The 23,523-nt window shown below is 36.5% G+C and overlaps 1 protein-coding gene across 1 annotated transcript in view; it reads right to left on the bottom strand.

Moving 5' to 3' along the window:
* Positions 1–22,858, bottom strand: part of LOC104532871 (SHC-transforming protein 3-like) — a gene marked incomplete at its 3' end in the record, with an annotated part of 32,801 nt that extends 9,943 nt beyond the window's left edge. The window contains exons 1-2 of the mRNA XM_010178186.2: positions 22,025–22,858; positions 2,403–2,473 (exon numbers count right to left, since the gene is read on the bottom strand). Of these exons, the coding sequence (XP_010176488.1) occupies positions 2,403–2,473; positions 22,025–22,567 (614 nt within the window). The remainder of the gene's footprint in view (positions 1–2,402; positions 2,474–22,024) is intronic.
* Between the last annotated feature and the right edge of the window lie 665 nt (positions 22,859–23,523).

Genomic DNA, 23,523 nt, shown 5'->3' with positions numbered 1-23,523 from the left:
AGGTTCCTCAGCTGGAGCAGTCACAGCTAGCATTACTAGATATGCAGACCCAAGCCTCAGTCACACTCCTTCATGTGCTGGCAGGTTATAAGTTTCCACAGTTTTCTTACTGGTGGTAGGCTGCAGAGAAATCAGCAATGGACACACCTAAATTTAAATGTATGACACAGTAGACATAAATGTAACTTTCAGGTGCTTTTATTTTATTTTTAATCAAAGGACTGCACAGACCATTTTGTGCCAGGTGTCTTCTTAAGAGGGAATTGGTCCCTGTAATATCAGAACATCAGCCTTATTAATACAGTACACAGCTTGAGGCCTATGTTATGTTTCTTAATGCACATGAGCAAGTTAATTAGCAAATGTGAATTTTAATAATTCCTTAATAATATTTTCTTAATAAAGAATAGGCTTGTACGTGAAATGCCGCATGGCACAGACTGCTTCCTTTGGGTACTTAAGACATGGCATGGGAATTTGTAGGGCCAGATGAATCAATTAAATGCAGATTAAGATGCTAGATCCTGATTCAAAAGTCACCAAAAAACTTGTATTTTCAAAGATGTTTTAGATCAGAAACTGTATTATTAGAATGATGAGTCTTCATTGTTATATGATAAACAGAAAATTGCAAATGCAAAATAACAGCAAAACAGGAAGACATGGCTTCCTGCTTGAAAAAATATCCTGTGCTCTGGATGGGGTCAGAAGTAGATGAGCCAAGAAAATGCCCACTGTGTAGTCAAATATGCTATAACCTCAATAGAAAAAAATATAATTCCAAGTCTGTTTCACCATAAAAGCCAAGGATCATTTTTGTATTAAAAGAACTATAAGACAAAGATACTTTTTTTGTGCAGACAATATTGCTTTAGATCAGCAAATATGCTTAAGTATTAATTGCAGAGTTGTGCCTTTAAGCTAGATAATAAGAAAAGTGCCAACACTATTCCAGAGAAGACATATAGTGAAAGAGACTGTGTAGAAAAATAAAGGCAAATTCAGTTCACCTTCAGGTGTAGAACACAAAAACAGTAACTATCACAGCTGTTTCATAAGCCAGTATCATTTAACTTCCACACGGTAAACACAAATGTGTCACCTACATTGGAACTACAAGTCTGCTTAGACATTAAATAATTTTAAAAGGTCACTGCTACAAATACCACAGAAATGTACATGGTGAGTTTAAAAGAAGTAAGTAGTAAAATGCTCAAATGCCTCCATAGTCTACATTGCCTGAAAACCAGAATTCTGTCATTTACCTGTCCTTGTGCTTTTATGTCCCTCATCAATGAAGTATCTTGATGAATTAATGATTAACATCCTGTGAGGGCTTACAGGTTTATCCCAGCCGAACCCAGGACATGGGGCCCAATTCAAAGCTGGTGTACACTAGTGTAACTCAACGACAATGCATATAGACCGTACAATCAGCATCCAAGCCTAAAAATAAGTAATTTTTCTCATTTAATAAAAGAAATACTTAGCTGTCTATGGTATGACAAATGGTTTATGACAGACTATCAGCAAGTGTAAGATGCCTCAAAGAAGTGAAATTCAAGCACTGTATCCAGTCATATCACTTTATATGTGTTCCTTTGGAAAAAGATTGCGTCATTATTTTGATGCCAGAACTTGAAAACATGGTTTCCAGTTGCTAGAAGACGTCAGTGCTACAGTCATCTGAAATCAATGAGCTCAGCTTTTCAAGTGAAAATGCCTGCAAAACACTATTTCCTATAGTTCTCAGAAAACAGTCTCCTAGAAAGAAAATTACGCATGGACACTTCTTAAGACAGTGCTGTACTTATGTTCCACTCTTACAAAAATACTGTGACAGGTTTAAAAGAATTGTAGTAAGAACCTAACACAAGCTTTCAGTTTCTTACATACAGTCTGGAAAAGACAACATTCTTTCATTTGTCTCTGGTATCATTGTGGTAACATATTTTCATTTATATCCTTTGTACAGCCAGTTTGTAGTCTGACATCTTTTCATAAGAAATAGCTATAAAAACCTATAAATATGAGGCCCCAAACCAGCTCCCTAGACTAATTTTGACAAATGCAGTGTAGATTTTAAGCATATTCTAATTCTCACTAGCTTAAATGTCACAAAGTTGGTACTCAGACAAGTGCCTTATTTGGCATAACAAACAGGCAAAAATTCTCTAAAGCAGTTCCTGTCACATCGAAAGACCAAGAAGAAAATACGCCTTAAGCCCTGTTGGAGCTGTATTAATACTAAGTGAGAAATTTACCTGTAAAAGCAAAATTTAAAAGTGGACTTACAGTATCAAAAAATTATTTACTATATGTTTTGCCATCTTCCTAGCCTTTCCACTTTGGGGACATAATTCACAAGCTGCTTTAAAGAACATACTTGTACAAAGTCTTACCTTGCGATTTGTGTTCTAGTACTGAAGTCAAGAGATCTCATTGAGCGTAAGACTTCTATACATCCCAAGTACTGTAAGGAAAAAGGAACAGTTGGAAAATGTATTTTAATTATTCTTGAGTTCTGGGAGAAAATGCAGGTAATCATTAAAAGGCATTGTACAATTCTTAATTTTACATTTTTTTTATCCTATGTCAGGTAGGTTTTTATGATTGTGTTCTGGTATGTCGCAGATTTGTACCATAAACATTTTATTTCATTTAAGTCTCAAGTTTGGCTCAACATATGTTTTTATATTTAATCTAATCACTGTAATAAACCTAGTTCATGATGTGTTGATGTGCTTTTTAATTTTCCTCTATCTTAATTGTTCCAGTTTAGATATAAAGCTAATCAAAGGAAAAAATAATATTAATGAAAAAGGAAGTGTGGTGAAGCAAATTCATCTAGCACTTGTAAGTAGGAAAATCTTATTTAAGAGGGAGAGAACTAAGCCTCTTGATCAGAGATAGATGGGGTTTGATATTTTCATTAGTTACACTAGTATAAAGATATAGGAAAATGTTAAAAAAATATACTAATAACCCATGCTGGAAGATGGCTTCAACAGGGTCATTCAAGAGAGGAATGACATGAAGGTTAGCTAATATTAGGAAAAGACCAGACTTACTGACCCAGATTTCTGCCCTGCATTTCTATGAAAAAGAGGCAGTACCATTAGAAAATATGTTAAAATGCAACAGTATCTATCACAGGAGTGAAAAAATCAGGTGAATCTTCTAGACTTGCTTCCAAAAGTTGGCATGATCTGCATGTGCTAAAGCCTACATGCAGCTACATCTCTTGTCAGATATTTGGATAGTGGCTTTGTACAAACAAACTAATGACTGACATATGCCATGGCAGTCAGTATCTTTGCATGTAGGTTAAGTATTCAACCACACACCTGACTTTGGAAAGTCAGGGGAAACAAGGATGAGTCTTTACATAATGAGCCTGATAATGCTATTCTAGTATTGTGTTTTTATATCAGCTTTTATATCAGTTTTATATCAGGTTTTATATCTATTTGCAGTATAATGCAATCTATTTGAGTATGAAACTGGTGCAGAAAATCAAATGAGGCCACCATTTTGTGTCTGCTTGGGAATTCTATTTATACAGGAAAAATGATCTTTTAATTAGAAAATTACTACATCTGTAACTATACTATATAGAATTTCACCTTTTTTTATATATATAGAAACTTGTATGTCACAAACTGTTGACAAGCCAAGAGAGTATCTACTTTGTTTTCATGTCCATTATTATTTAATTTATTGCCATCAAATGTTACAAAGTCTTTACAATACTGAATAAAATAAACTAGAATATCAAGTGACTCCTATTCATTAAGTTGATCAAACTTGGATTATAATAGTCCACATAAGAATTGTTTCAAGATCCATTTTCTAGAATTTTTTAGAAATCTCCTGCAATCTTTCTTATGTTTTTTGAAAAGCTTGTAAAATCCTCATGGAAAATGTCTTGTCTATAGAGATGTCAGCAAGTGGAGTTTTGAGGGTAAGGGTCATACTCTCAAACTGTTTAGATTATCATCACTCCTCCATCAGTACAAAATTAGGTAACCCTTGTATCTTATTACAAGTAGATTCCTTTTTTACCTATACCTCTGAGTACTTAAAGCACCCAGAATAACATTTTCATGCTCTCATGCAGGAATTTAAACCATTAACTCTATTTTTAAGTATCTCAGAGAGTAACTTGATTTGCTTGGAGATGAAGTTTGTTAAACTTATCAGTTGAGATAATCAGCTGAAGTCAGTTAACTTATGCCAATATACAGCAATGAAAGATGTTTTCCTGTAGCCTTTTTGTGTCATTTTGTTTTAGTTCTAGGATGCTTTTATAGATAATTTTTCCCAAATATTTATTTCATATAAGATACTTTTATAATTAAATATGCTGTAAATGGTACATCTCTTCAAAGGTTTCCCTTTTACTTTTTGTTACTGAAATACTTGGTTTTCATTATTTCATCAACCTGTTCATTTAGACCACTCAATACTAAAACACTCTTGGATTGCAGCTGTTCCTTCACTTATCTGTATTTTCCACAAGTCTTTTAAAGCAAAGTAATTGTACAAGTTTGAGAACCAGTTCAAACACTTTAGAAGCAAACTCTGGAAGGTAGTTTGACAAGTACATGCAGGCGTGCAAATAAATATACAAACACATGTACACACATGTCACTATCAAAATAAACACACGAATAATTAGACAAATATCCATAAACATACTTAGAAGGCGTGCATTTAGACTCCTTTGAGTCATACTACCTGATCTGCATTAACAAAAGTAGAGACAAAACCAGACTGAAGGAAGGTCAGATGGAAAAATTGCCCTGTGCTTGTTTTATGTATAGCATGGAGACAGCTGAACACAACATAGTAAGACTTGCAGTATTCCTGACTGATCAAGGCAAAGATGGCAACTGATTTTCTGGGCTAAAAGATGTGAACACTTAATCACCACAGCATGTTTTCAAGTAACAAAATTACTATAAAAACTGACATTCAAAAGGTCCAAAGGCCAACTACAGGGACATATAACTCACCTACTGCTATGCTTCAATTATTCCCCAAGACCAACATTGCTCTCTAAAAATATCCATTTGAAGTACATCCTGACAAGGATCCACAGAAAGGAGACATACAACCAAGATAGCAAGTAAATATATTATTCATTTATTTAAACAAATAAATATCCTGATTAAAAATAAATGCTATCTTTTGCTTTAGGCATTCCATGAAACATTTAAAATATAGTTATAATACAATCTACTTCTAAAAAAGCTCCTCTTTACTCGGCACTTAATATATATTCTAACCAATCAGCTACTGTGCATAGTGATATTTATGAGCTCCCACGAGCATCCTCCCTCTCATTGCTCAGGAAACAAATATGCAGCCCACCTTGAAGCAAGAAGATTTGGGACTACCAGTTCCAAGCGCTCTCAGATAACATTCTGCCTCCTGCCTCCTGCCTAGTCCCTGGTATCTGAATGAATTTCCAGCTTGTATACCTTCCTCTAATGGTACTATGCCCCAAAGAAAAAGTCTTTCATATGAATGAATACCTTCCCATTCAGAGGCTTTAGATTCACAACTAGTACTTTGCATACTAAACAGCACCTTGCAGGAAGCTGGTGTAAATTTAAAAGCAGAGTGCCACATACTCCTGGGACCATACCTCTCTCATTGCATGCGATGTCTGAAACCTAGTATAAGTCACCCTGTAATAAGCTGGTCAGTTCACTTCAAGTTTCTTCTATTGCAACATGCATTTATTTATGCATGAAAATGACAGTTCCTTCTAATTTCAAATATCATCATTAAGAGCCAAAGGGGCTTGTGAAATGAACACTGAGAGTTCCACAATACTTGCATCTTTCAGGTTTGCCATGTACCCTAAATCATATTACGATTTAAGCCCAGATAAGCCCAGATGGTTTGTCCACATGTAACTGTGGACTCAGTCAGGACTTTTAATATCCATACTGATGCACGAGAAGGAGAAGAAAAAAACACAAAAGCAACCCAAGTCATAGTCATAGCCAGAGACTGCAGGACTGATAATTGCAAGTATCTTACAAAATGAATTTTTCTCCACAGCAAATTAATATGAAACAGTAAACCTGAATCCTTTTGCTATCATATTAGATTAATTTCCCAGGTTAACTGAAGTTACAATACCCAATCTCTAAACCACTGAAGTGAAAAAAACAAAACAAAACCAAACCAAAAAAACAGCAAAAACAACCAAACAAGGAATTGTAATCAAGTGTTCCTTTTAATAAAAGAAAAATAAGTGCCACAGTATTTCCTAATATTTAAAATTGTGATTTAACTGAACATTTTTTGCCTTGAATATCTTACTAATTTGAGTGAGACACGCACCACAAATTACTTAACTCAGCTAATCATCAGTGAAAGATCACAAAAAGAGAAGGTAGCTTATCACAATATCCATTTGCTTCTTTACTTCATAAGGAGATCATAGTGTAGTTATATGTATTTGATTAAACTACATAGCAGTAAATTTATTAATTTTGTTAAGACAGTGGAATCTTAGCAGCATTATAAATTCATGAAAACACTCAACTTTTATATTGAGAGAAAAAGTGATAAAAATACATTTTTCTGAAATACTTCAGGCACATCTGGCGATACAAAATCCTTTCCAATCCATAAAGTAACCCTCTGATTGGCAGTTGCCAGTTTGCTGGGTACTTCATGGTATCCATCCACTAACAGAGGCAGTAAGAAGTCATTGACAAAAAGCTGTCTGAAGAAATACAGTAACAATACAGTCCTTGCTATTTCTTAAGATAAACTGGGTACAGAATTTGAAATACATAATTAACCTTTCAGTCACCCATAGCAAAATGCTTTACCCTGTGGTAAAACACTTCCACAGAAGGCTGTAAAGATACCAGTACAGCAGAGGAGGATCTTTTCTTACACATCTTCAGGAGGAAAGGTAACTGCTTGGCATTTTTGCAGACAAATTTCTACCTTTACTCACACAGCCTATACAAGGAGGACAAAGAGAATCCACACCAACAGTTTTATGCCCTTTGAATTTGACATAGTGTGGACACTCCCGTACCAGGCTAGCTCATCGGATTTGTGTGGGAGGCAGAGAAGGTCTGGAGGCATGGCTCTGAATCCAGGTAGCTGTGGGAATCTTTTAATATGAAAGAGTAGCTCCTCATCCTGATCAAAACAAATGGCTCAGACACAGAAAACTTACTTTCTTAAGTTCTTCATCTAGATTCTCCCATTAGCAAAACAAAATGGAAAGGAAAGAAGGAGGGAGAGAGTGCTAAATTAATCGTGGGGATGGATGCATTGTATGTTACCCACAAACCCAGCAAGCTTCTTTAGGGGCTATCCTCTTAAGCACAGTTATCCTTAACTGCAATCATTCACTAATAATGCTTAGACTTTAACAATGGCTAATACTGATGTATATTTACAGCACTCACATAAGTTTGTATAAGGTTGTGTTTCCAGCAGTAATAATATAAAATATGATGTTCTTATACAGCAGCTTGAAAAGCATAATTCCTCTCACCAGTTGGTGAAAGACTTTCAAACCTTTTCAAAACAGGTAAGTGGTTCATTTAGTCAGGCAAAATATGGAGGAAGCCTATGTTTTTCATTCAGATTGAATAAAAATATTGTTTTAGAAGGAGGGGTACTCTGCTACATAGCAAGAACTGAAGCTGTAGTGTATGTTCCATCAATACAACAGGCAAGAGGTATGATATGAGCTGATGTCACAAGCAGTTATGAGGACTGAAGACTGTGGGAAGCTCCTAGGGCTGAATTTACTCTTGAAATCTTTTAAATATAGAGGTACTTTTCCATACTGAAAAAGAGTATCCATAAAGAGACTGTATACATATGGTGCTAGTCATCACCCTAAGGATGTGGCTGGAGAGGAGCACTGTAGAGAAAGACCTGGGTGTGCTGGTAGGCAGCAGGCTGGCCATGAGCCAGCAGTGTGTCCTTGTGGCCAAGAAGGCCAGCAGTATCCTGGGGTGCATTAAAAAGAGCATGGCCAGCAGGTCAAGGGAGGTTCTCCTGCCCCTCTACTCTGACCTCGTGAGGCCACATCTGGAATAGTGTCTCCAGTTCTGGGCTCCTCAGTTCAAGAGGGACAGGGATCTTCTGGAGAGAGTCCAGTGGAGGGCCACAGAGATGATCACAGGCCTGGAGCATCTCCCGTATGAGGAAAGGCTGAGAGAGCTGGGACTCTTCAGCCTGGAGAAGACTGAGAGGGGATCTTATCAATGTCTATAAATATCTGAAATGTGGGAGCCGGGCCCTTTTCCGTGGTGCCCTGTGACAGGACAAGGGACAATGGGCAAAAACTGGAATACCAAAAGTTCCAGACAAACTTAAGGAAAAACTTATTTACCATGAGGGTGATGGAGCACTGGAGCAGGCTGCCCAGAGAGGTTGTGGAGTCTCCATCTCTGGAGATACTAAAACCCCACCTGGATGCAGTCCTGTGCAACCTGGTGTAAGGAACCTGCTTTGGCAGGGGGGTTGGACTAGGTGATCTCCTGAGGTCCCTTCCAACCCCTACGATTCTGTGATCTTGTGATTAGAAAAAGCTGTGGGCAGAGGCAAGTCTGGATATTCAGAGAGAAGTAAATTTGTATGAGCAGTAGTCACAGAGCTTTAACTCCGCTGCTAGAGGTTTCGGTTTCTTTGGTAGTCTGGGATATAAATATTTGCCTTTAAATGTTCTGCTTAGCTATCAAGTAACTCGATGTTGCGATCTTACCTAACATGAGTGTTATTCTCTCAACCATGCCATAGTCTCCTGCCCTTCCCTCTCCTTGGGGCAAGACACATCCTCAGGAGCACTTGCAGATGCAGATCTTCGAGGGTACCCAATGACTGTGCTCCACCAGCATATGCTGAGGGATCTGCTCTGCACCTCCGCCCGGTGCTTCCTTGGTACCTGCACAACAGTGCATCTGCTCAGGGGAGCAGCAATCTTGCATGAAAGAAACACTGGCAGCCTTGTTCTGAATGAGGAAAAGGCCCTATATTTAGACATTATCAGAATCTAACACCAAAAATGCATCATAAACATATGCTGCTGTGAAAAACAGATCGGCACTCTTCTCTGCTTTCATACTTCTGCAGTTGTTAATTTTTATATCAGTAAGTAATCATGTATAGAGCTTTACAGTGAATCAGTATTTCCCCCAAAGGGTTTTTTTTCTCATTAAAGAATGCATGTTCTAATCCAGACAGAAAACTCTAAGTAAGGATTGATTGAATGGAAATGGAACAGAAAATCCAAAAACAAGCTGTCTTCAGGGTTCTACTACAAACAAGCCTTGACCCTTCGGCTGTAAATTTATCATCACAAATTGCTCCATGAGACAAGAAAACCAACAGAGCTTCTGAACTAGTACAAACAATGACGGATATGACTGTCGATTGCATTTCTCTTTGAAACAGGTGCTTTGCTTCCTCAATAATGGGTGGGAGGAGAACACAGTTCTCCCAAGAATACCTCCATCTTTGGCCAACACCTAGATCTTTCCTATTTTCTCTTGTACAATAACAACTGGCTTATGTAGTATTACAATATTTTAAATGTCCTTATATATGTAGACTTTAACAATTCTTAACTGGTGAATGTTACCCTACTCTTTTAATGAACTGCCTTATTCTATTTTAACACAAGGTTCAGGTGTGCACAAGTGTAATGATAAAGGGATTTAGGAGGCAAACACATGTATTTTGTGCATGATTTTGTGCATGTTCTATGATTTATATACTTTGATCCATTAATTAACACATTATTTTTAGTATAATTCAATGCTATTTTGGCAACTTATTATGTTTACAATGTATTCCTTCTCTACTTTATTCTTTGAACTGAATGCTTGGATTTTCACTAACAGAACTGCTGCTAAAAATACGTTATTAAACTATTTTGGTAAAAGAAGTAACCTTCATAAGCTCTTCATGTAATTGCCATAGTAGAGTTATAAAACATTTTGATAACAGATTGCAGGGAAATAAGACTTTCTCTGTATATCTGTGCCTTGATCTATTTTGATTCACTGCACCAAACAGAAAGTGTTTGTTTAGGATCCAGACTACAAAATAATAAAAAGGTCACATTTTAAAGTTTTCACTGCATGACTGTGAGTCACTGCATATTTGTTAGACGTCTAGCTTTAGCCATGGAAATCCTTTTACAGTGAATTTCCTGATGATGTCCATAAAGGCTTTCAGTCATAACTGAAGTGAGACTGACTTCCAGAGGGATTCTGGGATCAACTATAACACAAAGTGCCTAGCATCACCTAATTAATACTGAAGGGCTGTGAAACTTCTTAATCTAAATAAATTAATCTGAAGTCTAACCCATTTCTACTGATTGCCAGTAGAAAAATCAGTTTCTAAACAAAGGAAGGCAACAATATTGTTCTATTTCACCAGCCTTTCTTGCATTGAGTTGCTTAAATGATGAAAAAAGAAGCAATCTGCCTTAACATGACATAAAGTAATTTTTATTAATGTATATTTACTTTCATTTTATATATATTATGTATATGCATGTATGTATTTTATATATATATATATATACACATAGATCTTGAAATCCTATATATTGACTTCAAGTATGCACAAATACATAGTGACACTTATTAAGAGTGCTTATCCAGGATTCTTAAGTCTAAAAAAAATGGTAATGTTTTATTATTTCTGAAATGCAGTACATAAATATTTATAACTATTTTAAAGTTTCAGCAGGCAGCTGTATATGCATCTATTAATAAACTGACAAATATCATTATATATAAAAATACATCAAGATTTGCCAACACTCTGAAAAAGTTGGAAATTGGTTATTCCTTTTTCTCCCACAGAGATCAGAAAACTTGTAAAGTCCTTCTTCAGTAGCTAGGGACTCATACAAACAAAGAGGCCTTGGAGAAGATATGAACACCTACTGAATGCCTCCAAATCTTGTTGACAATGAGGCACAGAGAGAGCACAGCATTTGCAAAAGAAAATACACTTATGTGCCACCAATACCAGAACAGAAGGACAGAAAATAGAACAATATTAAGCAATACTTTCCACTTCTGTTAACACATCTCTGAAGCATGATGAAGATTTTACATGACTAAATATTATCAGTTGCTGAGGAAAGGAGATATCTGACGAAAAGCTGTGCAACAACATGCAATATTTTCACCATATTTCAGAGTATAGTTTCCCTTCGTTGATAGAATGTATTTTTACTTGATTTTCTAGAATAAACTAGATTTGTTCTACTTTTCCTGTATCAGAGTTGCAGACAGGAGTAGCTGTAAAAATCTCCACATAACATGAGAATACAGGGCATCTTACCAGTGAGAAACCAATTTAAGTCTATCCCATAAACCTCCATAAGAAATAAAGAATCCATTCTATTTGGGATATGTCTACAATTCTCACTAGATACTAATAGTGGTTTTACATTTGTCCCTTGTGAAAGCATTCTGGCAGCATCTCACAATCAAATCATATAGAAAGGATTCAGAACTCCTTAGAAAAAAAGGCAAAGAATTCGGCTAGGACAAGGAGAATATATTTTATCTTATCTTGAAAATCAATTTCTTAAGTCAACTCTAACGTCCCATTTCTTACTAGTAAGGGGAAAGATACCACTGGGAAGTAAATTTTGCTTCTGACAATTTCCCAATCTCCATCTCGAATGAGGTTGAAAACAACACATCTTCAAAGAAAATACCTTTTTCATATTTCCTAGCTGTATGTGGATGAAATAAGACTGCCAACATCACGCTTAAAAATATTCACGCTGTACAGATGCTAAATGGACTGAGCTTTCATAAGATTCCACAAAAAACCCTTATTGGTAGTTTTACATGTACAGTATTTCTTACTTTCTTATTTTACAGATACATGTATTTGCATGCAAGAACTCAGAAATGCTAGAATCAGAAGTGCATACACTGGACAATGATTTATTCTATTTAAAATGTAAACAGAGTCTGCATTATGCCTTAATTTTTTGTATGTGCCAAAAGTTTTACTTAAAAAAGGCTATATTTGGAAAAAACTTTGGTTCTATATTTTTCAGATTTAATTTTAAGAATATATAATACTGAGTGAATGCAATTATTGCAGTGTGATATTAATCAGCATGAACTACTTAGACTATGCACTGCAGTATTACAGATGAATTGTTTCATTTTCACAGTTGCATACTTTAATCTAGTGAACACTTTCCAGATTGTTTTGCTTGCTAAATTGAATATCCACTAAGATATATTTCCCTTTAAAGCACCATGCAGATTAGTTCTAGCAGCTTATGTTCTGTATCAGAACTCCTTTAACACAAACATGCAAAAGCTTCTGCAGCCAAAATATTATGCTTCAATAGCTGAAAATCATAATTAGACATATGAAACTGTAAATATGGACACTGTAAATGTATCTAGTTATTAAAAGACTTATACTACCTCAATCATTAAGTAGAACTGCTTGATGAGGAATATTATTAAAGTACAGACCCAGAAGATGAAAAATCTGACAGGTGCTTTTCCAGTATGTCGAATATAAATCTATGCAAAGTATCTGAAAAGCTATACAGCTATGCCTTTGAAATTGTACATTTGGAGGTGTGATTTAGTAAGGACTTGTCACTGTTAAAAATGAAAATCCAAAACATAACCAGGGGGTAGAGCTAGCCCTTTTTTATATGAATGCTACATGTACCTCTGGTCTTCATCACAAGAGTCCAGCATTTAAGGCACACATTTTACTGAATCTTTATCAATATTTAACTTTCTTATCCTTAAGCTATAGTTACTTGTGTTCACTGTAAGAGTGCCCAGAAGATGACTTCTAATGTGCAGAACAGAGGAACAAGGTGAGAGACATCCCAGGCTGGATTTAAAGCATGAAAAAATCTCTGAAAGGTCTTCTTGCAGAATAAAGGTCACAAAGAATCCCAGCAGAGCAGCTCTGGGGAGCTTGAGGTACTATCAGGCCCTAATGGTCCCAACCAGCCTCTCTTGGGACCACTTCCCACCTGCCCCAAAGCCCAGAGGTCAGTGTCAGCTCAGGATGGGCACCCGCAGCTCCCACTTTGTACCACTGCACCGAGCAGCCCTGCTCTTCCAGCTCCTGGGCAGAAATAAATACACTGCAACAGAGGATTCATATAATGTTTCTATTTACTTAGTGCTCTCCACTTATTTTATGACTATAGAATTAATTTACAAAAGGTTAAAAATGTCAGAAAGATACATCTTCAACAACCAGTATTTTAAGTCTTCTCTTGCAGAGTGGGCCTGCTTCATGTGCAGGCTATTTATCCAATGTAAGTACTGCTGTATCAAATGAATGGTTACAGAACAGTCTCAAATTCAGTGGTAATCTACACTACATAAATAACAGTATTTTAAGTAGTCTCAATCTTGTTTCAGCTTGAAAAGTCTGCTGCACCCAACTCTACAGGCTGTGCATTGATTCTACTTCTTCAGACATCTCTCACGTAACTTTCTCCCCTTTCTGCTTATCATTGATCAACTTGAATTGCAATTCATAATGCTGATCTAAAAAACATGTTCGTAAATATCGCTCACTTCAAGCTCACAACATATACCAAATAAGTCTCTAACATGAAAAAAAATCTGTCTTGTAACTCACTATATCCAGGGTATTCTCCACAACTCTGATCCTGCAAACATCCATGCATCATATGAACTTCAAACTTATAAACAATTTTTTTGAGTTTTACAAAACTTTTTGTCCTAGTTTTGTTAGGATAGAGTTAATTTTCTTCTCAGTAGCTAGAATAGCTGTGTTTTGGTTTCAGTATGGGATTTGCTATGAGAAGAATGTTAATAACATACTAATGTTTTTAGTTATTACTGGAAGATAAAGGACTTTTCCAACCTCCCTCTATTCTGCTAGTCTAGCAAAATGCAGAATTGGCATTTGGATATGCCAGTGAGATATTCCATATCATATGAAGTCATGTTCAGTATATTAATGAGGGTTGACCAGAAAGCTGGGGATTCTCTCAGGGATTGCTTGGGCTCAGTCTTCCAGGACTGTGGTTGCAGGACTGTCTCGGCTCCAGGACCGCTGGCTGGGGACAGGCTGGGCATCAGTCAGTGAGTGGTGAGCAATTGCACTGTGCATCACTTATTTGCATATTCTGTTATTACTGTTATTATCATTATTATTTTATTTCAATTAGTAAATTGTTCTTATCTCAACCTAGGAGTTTCCTTACCCTCACCACTCCAGTTCTCTCCCCTGTTCCCTGGGGGGTGGCAGAGTGAGTGGGCGGCTGTGTTGGCTGCTACCCAAGTGAAACCATCACACATGTTTAGGTATGCATTTCATATTGAATCTTCTATTCTCCCTGTCTGCTGTGGCATGCACTCTGTGCTGGGTGACCTTCTTTGACAACTATTACAAGTGCATCACAGAAGACCATGATGCAAAGGCAGCATCTGCTGGACTGGGCAAAGCTGTCTTTCCACCCCTCCAAAAGTCCTACTATAATTTCTGTCATAAATATGCTCAGTCTGCAAACTGAAAAGATATTTTCCGATTTGCCAGTTCTGCCTACCCAGCTAGAGACCTTTTACAGCAGCAGACCTTCACCCTAGCAATTTTACAGAGCAGTTGGGTGTTGTGAAAGCCTTACCTCAGTCAGTAATTTCCTGGACACCTCAAGCAAATTATGTAAATCCTTTACATCTTTATTTACTCTTCAGTAAAATCAAAAGATTGATACTTAGCATTAAATAGTACTTTGTATTAAAGCTTGTAAACAAACATCACTTTGTAGTGTATGAGGATCTATTAACAACGAGTGTTCCATAGGAATTAGGTATTATTATTATTATTATTATTATTATATTCCTACAGTAGAGTGAACTAGACTTCAGTGTCTTCTTAACGCTGCTGAAGTGCTGTAAGAGAAACAGGCTCAATGCATCTGCCAGTGAAGCTTTATTTCATACCAGGCCCTTGTAAAGCTCATTAATTCTGAAGGTTTTTCTCCTGACTAAGTGTTGTTAAGGAAAACAGTCACCTAGGAACAGGACCATACTGGGGACTGCCTTTATAGTTTGTCTCTGACCCAAGAAAAGGCTTTGGGCACGTTCAAAATGTTTGGCTGGTATGTTTTTAACAGTTTATTGTGGTGCTTGCAGTGCAGCTTTGTATTCAATTATTTCCTTTCAGAAAGAGACCCTGCACAGTTTATCCACCTGGCCTTTTCTCTTCACTCCTGCACAGACTTTAAAAAAAATAAGTAAAAATATATGACACTGTAGCATCTGCACTCAACATGTGGAGACAAAATATGGCCCCTAAATTTGGCGGCAAAGGAAGTGTTTCTGAAATGTTATAATTTCTTGGCAAGTTAAGAGTACTGTGGTTAATTAAAGCAGCTTGTCTATAAGAAAAGAGACAACTTGTCTATAAGAAAAGAGACAATTCTATTTCTGATAATTACTTCATTAGAGGTAAACAGTGTCAAATGCCAGTCAGGATGCTGGTGTCCAATGAGACATGCACTCCCTTGTATAATTCCTATGCTAATAAGAGTAAAAAATGGGAATAAAGGCATGTTAGTACAACATATCCAGAAGGATGAAAAGGGTGCTGAGCAAGTTAAGACAATATCTTGAGACAAAGTATCTCTTTTTCAGTCTTGTCCTTATTATTTAAGGTATTTGCTCAAATTACATATATAATTTCAGGATTTGTTTTGAGATAACAAAAAAAGACAAAAATCCCTGTATCAGCAAATATGTGATAGTGCTGTGGAAAAAAAGGCTTAGACAGCTTTTTCTGTTTACCTTACATTATTTTTTATGTATCTCCCTATATGCTGTTTATTTTTACCTTTTAAGTTTTTGCTAGTCTAATTTCAAAACAGCTTTGTTTAGTCTTTAAACTTTTAGCTGTGACTTGAATTGTCTGAGTCAACCTTCTGAGACTGAAATCTTTCCCTGCCACATGACAACTTACCTTAAAAATCTAGGGGAATATCTGTCACTAGATTATCCTTACTGAATTGTGCCCAATCCCCCTCTGAAAACAAGTGATGACTGGAAATGTGGTTGCACCGAGTCCCATCATTACCCCATCACAACTCAAAATGGGCACGCTGTGCCTCAGATCTGCCTGCAGCAGCCAAAGGTAGAGCTTCATTGCATTTTATCATAGATATATAGAATCAAATGAAATACAAATATTGCATGACTATGTAGAACTAAGAAGCAACACTGAACCCTTCTTCCTCTATGACTACAGAATTTGTTTAATTGCTTAGGGGAGTAAATCACCCTGAAAGAGTGTCAGTAGCTGGGAAGGCTGGTTGTCCTGGGCACCATCCCAGGGCAGATCTGCATTTTTTTCCCATTGCAAACAACAAGAAAATTTAATATTCAAACTCTGTGCATTCACTTCAAGTTTCTACTATGAAATGAAGCCAGGCTGTAGCGAAGTATAGCTAGTGTGTTAGTGGACACAAGGTGCCTCCATGGGTTGTGTGGCTATGGGACAAAGGAGTGCCCTGTCACTGGGACAAGGGAGCTCCTTGTCTTCAGCAGCAAAGGCAGGCATGGTTTTTCCCTGAAGATCTTGGTTCAGCTGTGCATTTTCTTTATGTTTGTAGTGGCAGATATTTACATTGGGCACATAGTTTTCTTACTTTAACCGTTAAAGGAACAAACAATCCAAATTCCAAGGAAAAACAGAGAAGGAATTCTGGCTGAATGCAGTTTTACCTCCTAAACCAACCAGCTAAATTCATCTGTGGATTTTAAATCTGTGAATAACTAACAGGACTGTACAATTTTTCCTTTAAACAAATACAGTTCTGACTTCAACTATTCATGTCAGCATTAACAATACCTAAATTGTGTCACTCACAAAATAACCCTAGATGTGGAAATTATGCCAGAGCTTCCAAAGCACTTTGCAAAAACTCCAAATGTACTGCAGAACAGACATTCATGTTGAGTTGACTCCTTCAGCACTAAAATCATTACGTGTTTTACTTTCTATAAAAGGTGTGCAAATGTACAGTAATAGTACTTGATTCAGGTAATTAGAATAATATTAGAATTAAAGACTCTACTGTATGATTTCTGCTTGTAGGATCAGATTTAATTTCTGAGAGAAACGCTCTTTTCATATCAGTGGGCTGTATAACAGACCCACAGTGTTTCAGATCCATGGAGCTCAAAAAATAGGCTTTCAACAGAGCAACAGGCATCAACATCGTTCTTTCATAGACCAAATAACAGTGAAAGAAAATGCATAGGATACTAACTGATTGCAAAGGAATATGGCATAGTAGGAGGGATTAATTGCTAAAACAAATGCTGTCTTTGTCACTTACTTCACTTTCCTAACCTGCATGCATGCAGCTTTAAAACCTACGAAGATAAGTGAGTTTCATAAGCCTTTGAGCTCTGGCTAACACTGTTTGGGTAACTGGGCTGAGGATAGCAGACTCTGAACGAAAGGATCAGTATTCAGTCCCAGTATCATCATATGGCTGAAACACACAACCCACTTCTTAAACATGCAAACTTCATTACAAACAGGATGCTTTGGGTCTGTGTTCCTTATTATTAGAACCACATGCATGAAATCCTACTGAGTATGTTTTCTCTCGGGGTGTGTCAAACTATCAGTGATTAACCATTAACACTACTGCAACTGGACTGAATAGAAGCAGGAATTTGAAACTGATTAAAAGAAAAAAAAAGAAATCAAAACCAACACAAAACAAACAAAAAAGCCTTGCACATTTTTTTTTCTGTAATGAAGGAAGACAAAGCTAACATCAACCAAAAAGTGAAACTAAAACGTCTTGCTGTAATCTTAATATTCTTCTTTTTAAAGAAGTAGATTGTACAGTTGACCTTATGTCTATTTAGAGGAGTAAAAACGAAGCAATAAACCCTCTTTTTCTTACAGACTACACTGCATGCCTTACAAACAGCTGGGCAGAGTACCACCACGAAGCACTGATATCTTGCTCCTACTTTAAACCAGGAGCAAATCAATTCTGGTTAGAACAGAAAGAAAGAGAAACATTCCTCCAGAGAGCCCTAAAGTCTTCTAGGGGAAGTCTGCATATGTTGCAGTTTCCACAATGTTACTTCCATTTAAGGCTGTGCCTCACAGTCTGGGTTAGCTACTAAAGAGAAAATTAATTTTGCAAATTCTGTGCCTACTTGCAGAGATCTGCTAAAATCACAGCTGCCTTGCATATACGCTGATGGGAATGCTATAGTACAGAATAAAAGGATGCACTAAGAGCACACAACACAGCCATTCAGTTCATCCTTAAGCACATACTTCGTAGCCTCACTTATTTCAGTTAGAATGTTCCCCAAAACAGTGTCATGCAGAAATGTTTGAAGAACCGAAGCCTTTACTTGGTGATATGTTTGAACAGCTTTACAAAAAATGTCTATTTGTGTCATCAGATGTATATCACTCTTATCCCCTCCCAAGACACGGAAGTGTTAAAATGTCAAAGAAATAAGTGTAGATAGGATTATACTATTTAGATACTTTGCTATAACATTAATAATTTAATATATTTTTAACTGAAATGTTATTTGCCTGGCTTGCAGTTCTTCCTTTAGGTGAAGTTCTTTTTCCTTCCTATCTCTCAGATACTATCTTTATAACTATTTCTTAACACTAGATTTACCCGGGTCTGTTCTATACCACTGGTCCAGGTTTTATGCCTTGTTAGGTCTTTTGGATATGCTGTATATAGGGATATAAAATTATGCTATAATATTTCAATTTATTTAGTTTTGAACTGCTGAGAAACAGCATTTTAAGCTCAAAAGCACTTGTTACAAACCCAGCCATGAGTTACCTAAAGACAGACATACATTTGCCTCTTGACTTTTGACTGTGCTCTTAATTAAATGTAACAAAACCCAAAACGTCTATGCCATTACCCAATTAAACTCATCAGTAGACATTTATCATTGGAAACAAACAGATTTCACTGAAACACTTAACTACTGTTACATTATGCAGTTTTACACTTTTTTATTGTATGTATTTGTTTTTCTGACAACATGAACATTTATAATCACTCCCTATAGTAATCAGTCCCTCTACGGGGAAAACACTGAGCTCTTCAATGACTTCCATCACAGCAAACTATTTCATTTTTTTTAATTAATCCATAATTTGTTAAACTGTTCACCAGTACTGTTAAGCAAAATATCAGTATCTTGCCACTTTATGTCCTCTAATATGGCTCTGATGATTGTCTAATTTGCTACAAGTATTTTTTTGGTTGCTTTTGTGAAAATTTTCCCATAAAATAATATATAAAAACAGGAAAAAAACAGGAAAAAAACAGGAAAAAAAAAAAGACAAACATGCCAGTATTTTTATAGCTGAAAATAATTCCATTGCAGCAGACTATGAAGATCAGAGCACAGTTCCTGTTTACCATAATCCTACAGCCATATTTAAGCATTAGAGTTACACTGCCCATTTTAAAAATAGGCAATATGTGGAAAAGTGGGGACACAGGTTTGTCATACATTACACATAGGAACTTTGTGTCTCTTACTTCAGAAGATTCCAATATGAGTTACCAAACTGCCCAGTAGTTACAATTTACCCTGTCCCATAGATAATTTTCAAGTTTTGAATGTGGATTAGTGAGAAAATAGTAACCCAGCGCACATTTGCACAAAAAATGATAAAAGCTTTGCTGGTTAACAACAAATCTAACTTTTGTCTTATTTAACCAATGGCATATGGAATTTTCTGCAAGGCATATGATGCTAATTAACATGGTACAAGTCACCCAGATAGTCAGTATAGCCATGAGGTATCCAAGGAATGTTTTCCTTCAGTGTACATTATCTATGTACGGATTTGATGGTCTGAATGTATAAAAGCCCTGGGAACTAGCAATGTTTAATGATGTGGGAACTGCATTTTATTCTTATCTATATGAATGCTGCAGTTGCTGGGAAAATTATGAGATACTTAATGAACACACAAATTATGAACTAACCAGGACCAGTTTATTTTCATTCATTCATTAAGCACTGATTTTGATATTTATTTTTAACTTTTGTTTTTACATTTAGAGCACTGTTCTGTGACTCTATGCCAGAACACATGAAGTTGAAGATATCACCCTATTTTTTAATAGAAAAAATAATCTAGATTCCATACATTTTAATGACATTAACAAACATCTAAAATGTAAATTGTATGGTTCTAATGATTTATTTTGAAAATTCTAATATACATAATATGTATAAATACATGTTAATGTATTTGACACCAGCTGCGTTGATTAAAATATTTGTTCTAATATCAGTGTTAGATATGGGTTAATTATTAACTTTAAATATAAGCCCACTTGTATATAATTTTACTTCTCTTTTCAATTCAAGGATGTCAGCTTCTTCTACCATACCAAAGGTAAACCACTGAAAAAATTAAGAAAATGAATACTGTATTTGTTCTGCCTCACAATGATCACTTCAGGTAAAACAAACAGCAGCAGTGAATTCTCACAGTCATTATCTGCCTACTTACAATATCCTAAGCAAAATAAAAAATAAAATGGTTGAGTTCCCTGAGCTAATGGGAAAATGGTAAGTAAGTGACCTTTCATTAACCACAATATTTCTGTGCAAAAGAACAATGGGGTCTCAACATCATTATGTCTAGCATCAGTTGTTTATTTTTATCAAGACACTTCGTGAACAGTAACAGAGCAGCAATTTGTGTTCTGAAAGGTAGCACTGACTCTTTTGTAGTTCCAGAAAATTTCAGCTTCGTAAAAAAGACAGTACGATTTCAATAGTGCTCTCAATTGGCCAACTTAATCAACCATCACTTGCAAAATCTACCAGCACCACTAACAGAAAGAAACAAAGACTGCTTCCTAGTGCTCCAACTGTTAAATATGCACTCTGCTTTTGATAATGAGACTTGAGAAAAACTGGTGAGAGTTAAGCAACAAGGCTGTCACTCAGTTTTAAAACATCCTGATATAAAGTCACACTGTGACTTTTATACTCAAAATAAGATGAGATTATAAATGGAACTGTAATCTTATTAATAGTCTGCTACAAAACAGTTTAACAGTTAAGATACAAAAGCCACTTGGCAAATAAAACATGGTGACTGAAGAACAATTCCGGACAATAATGTTATTTTCACACTTTCTGCACACTGTGCTGCAAGGTGTAACAAGAATCTTACCTGACTACAAAAACATTGCACATACCCTTCTCTCAAAGGCTCTAATTTAACAGGTCATTTCAAAATACTTTCACAGTATATGGAAATATTACCCTGTAAGTTTAGGATTCTTTGCTCTTGATATGCTGTATCAGTGAACGGAAAACAGCAATAACATTTAAGGTGGCTGAATTCTCATTATGTAAAACAAGCTGCATTTTCCTGCTCTACCCACAACAGTACTTCTATTTGTGGAACATTTGCGCTCTGTGCCTTACTGCTCTAGTATTTCAAATATAATTTCACTTTAAAAACCACACGTCCTTAGAGGTATTTTCAAACTGAAATATCATGCAAGATTAACAGTTCTTCACACATCAAGGAGTCTTTCTTTCCTCCTGTATATTGCACCAGACATATTGAAAGCCTATGTCTCCAAGATATACATATACAGTATGCTAGATAAAACAGAAAACCTAAATTCAGAAGAAGGAAAAAAACTCCAAAACAAAAAGTAAGAAAAACAGCTTTTAGCTTAGGAAAAGTATTTTTACATAGTTGTAGAACATTTTCTGAAAAAGAACCTATTTGCAGGTTTGCTCTAATATAACAAATTAACACAGCTTCCCAACCCTGCCTTCCTGTATTTACATACCATGCATTATGCACAAAAAAGGAATACACAAACAGAGGTCCTTTCAGCCTGTCTAGCCTGCCATTGAAACCAGCAGAGAATTTTTCATTGACAAAAACAGAGAATGAAAGAAATCAGACCAACCTTCACAATGTACGTCACACCAGGTCCCAGGATCTTCTCACTCGAGTGCAGCCATCCTCGAGAGGGTTTATTGACAAAGCTGCTACTTTGATTGCAGTCTTCACCTCCCAGGTGCATTTCCTCTGACCGTGTTTTTTTCCCCATACTCATCTTGCTCACGTCCTGCTGAGAAGACGAAGCAGCAGAGACAAGGAGGTTACATGTGTTGTCTGAAGCCCCTGCTGCTGAACTAGAAGCACTCGAGCTTCCCTGCAACTTGGAGACAGCAAGCTCCTTTACTGCAGAGGAGAGGTTCTTGATACCCAAAAGGCTGCCTGTGTTAGAGAGTTTCAAGTGGGACACTTTATGGATGAGGGTACACAGGGTGGTGGGTCCATCTTCTTGGTCCTTGCGGAGAACCTCTGGAGATACCAGGTATGAAGGTGCTGTTGAAGCCGTAGCAACTGCTGAGACCTTGCTGTTCATGGACAAATTGTGCATAAGATCATCAACTGATGTCACCGAATCATTCCTGAAGCGGTTATACTTGGTACGTTGAAGCATGCCCTTCTATCTGGTTTCCTGCATATGTTCTGGCAAATCTGATGCCAACACAGGAGATGCCTGTGCTAACATAGCAGGCGATTCATAACAACACGGATGGATAACAAGATTTGGGGGTAAAAAATAAAAGAGTATAAGGAAGAACAAAAAAATAAGTATCTTAAGAAATTTCTTATGGTTCCCCGTTAAGGTTGGGTGAAGTAACAGTTTTCTGTGACAGAGATCCCAGTCCTGCTTAGTGCTGCCAACTCGCTCACAGCAAAAGCATGACTCACACAAATGAGAAGGACCCTTTTCAACAAAAGGCTCAGTGAACACTGCAAATCACTTCCTGTAGAAAAAAAAAAAAAGAAAAAAGAAAAAAAAAGCTATCCACCCACTTACAGCATGCTAGCACCAATCAATTCTCAAATTTCCTTTTCCTATCTTCTTAAATAGATAATTCCTTTCAACCTGTAATTCTCTCCCCTCCCCGCACCCTTCCCCCCACCCCCCCACCTTTTGGTACCAAAGGCAGTTACCTTTAAAACTGAATTAACAGCCTTTATGAAACACCACACTTTATTCTTCTGTTTAAATGTTCTTCCACCTCACATATTTGTGAATCTATAAAGAAGTCACAATTAGATAGCAAATATCTGGATAATATTTTAAACATACATACCCCTCCTTCCCCCTCCCCAGCAAAACACAGACACCTGAAAGGTTTTCAGAACAGACAACAGAAATAAATAATATACATATTTTCATGCACAAAAGCAGCCTAGAAGACTTTACAAGTGCCTTTGTGTCAATGCTGTCTCCCATAGACACTGTTACATCCAATTTTTGTAAAGAAAGAAATCCTTCTCCCCTGTTACTCCACAACAACCTTCTATTTCAATGCAGGAATTACATAAGTACCTATGTGTGAAGGGAAGTATTTTTCTGATGTCCGACAACAGGCTTAACAGATG

The sequence above is a fragment of the Antrostomus carolinensis genome, unplaced genomic scaffold, assembly GCF_000700745.2.
Source record: "Antrostomus carolinensis isolate BGI_N321 unplaced genomic scaffold, ASM70074v2 scaffold4341, whole genome shotgun sequence".
NCBI lineage: Eukaryota > Metazoa > Chordata > Aves > Caprimulgiformes > Caprimulgidae > Antrostomus > Antrostomus carolinensis.
The sequence above is the reverse complement of the archived record's forward strand: the minus strand, read 5'-3'. Positions and strand labels throughout refer to the sequence as shown.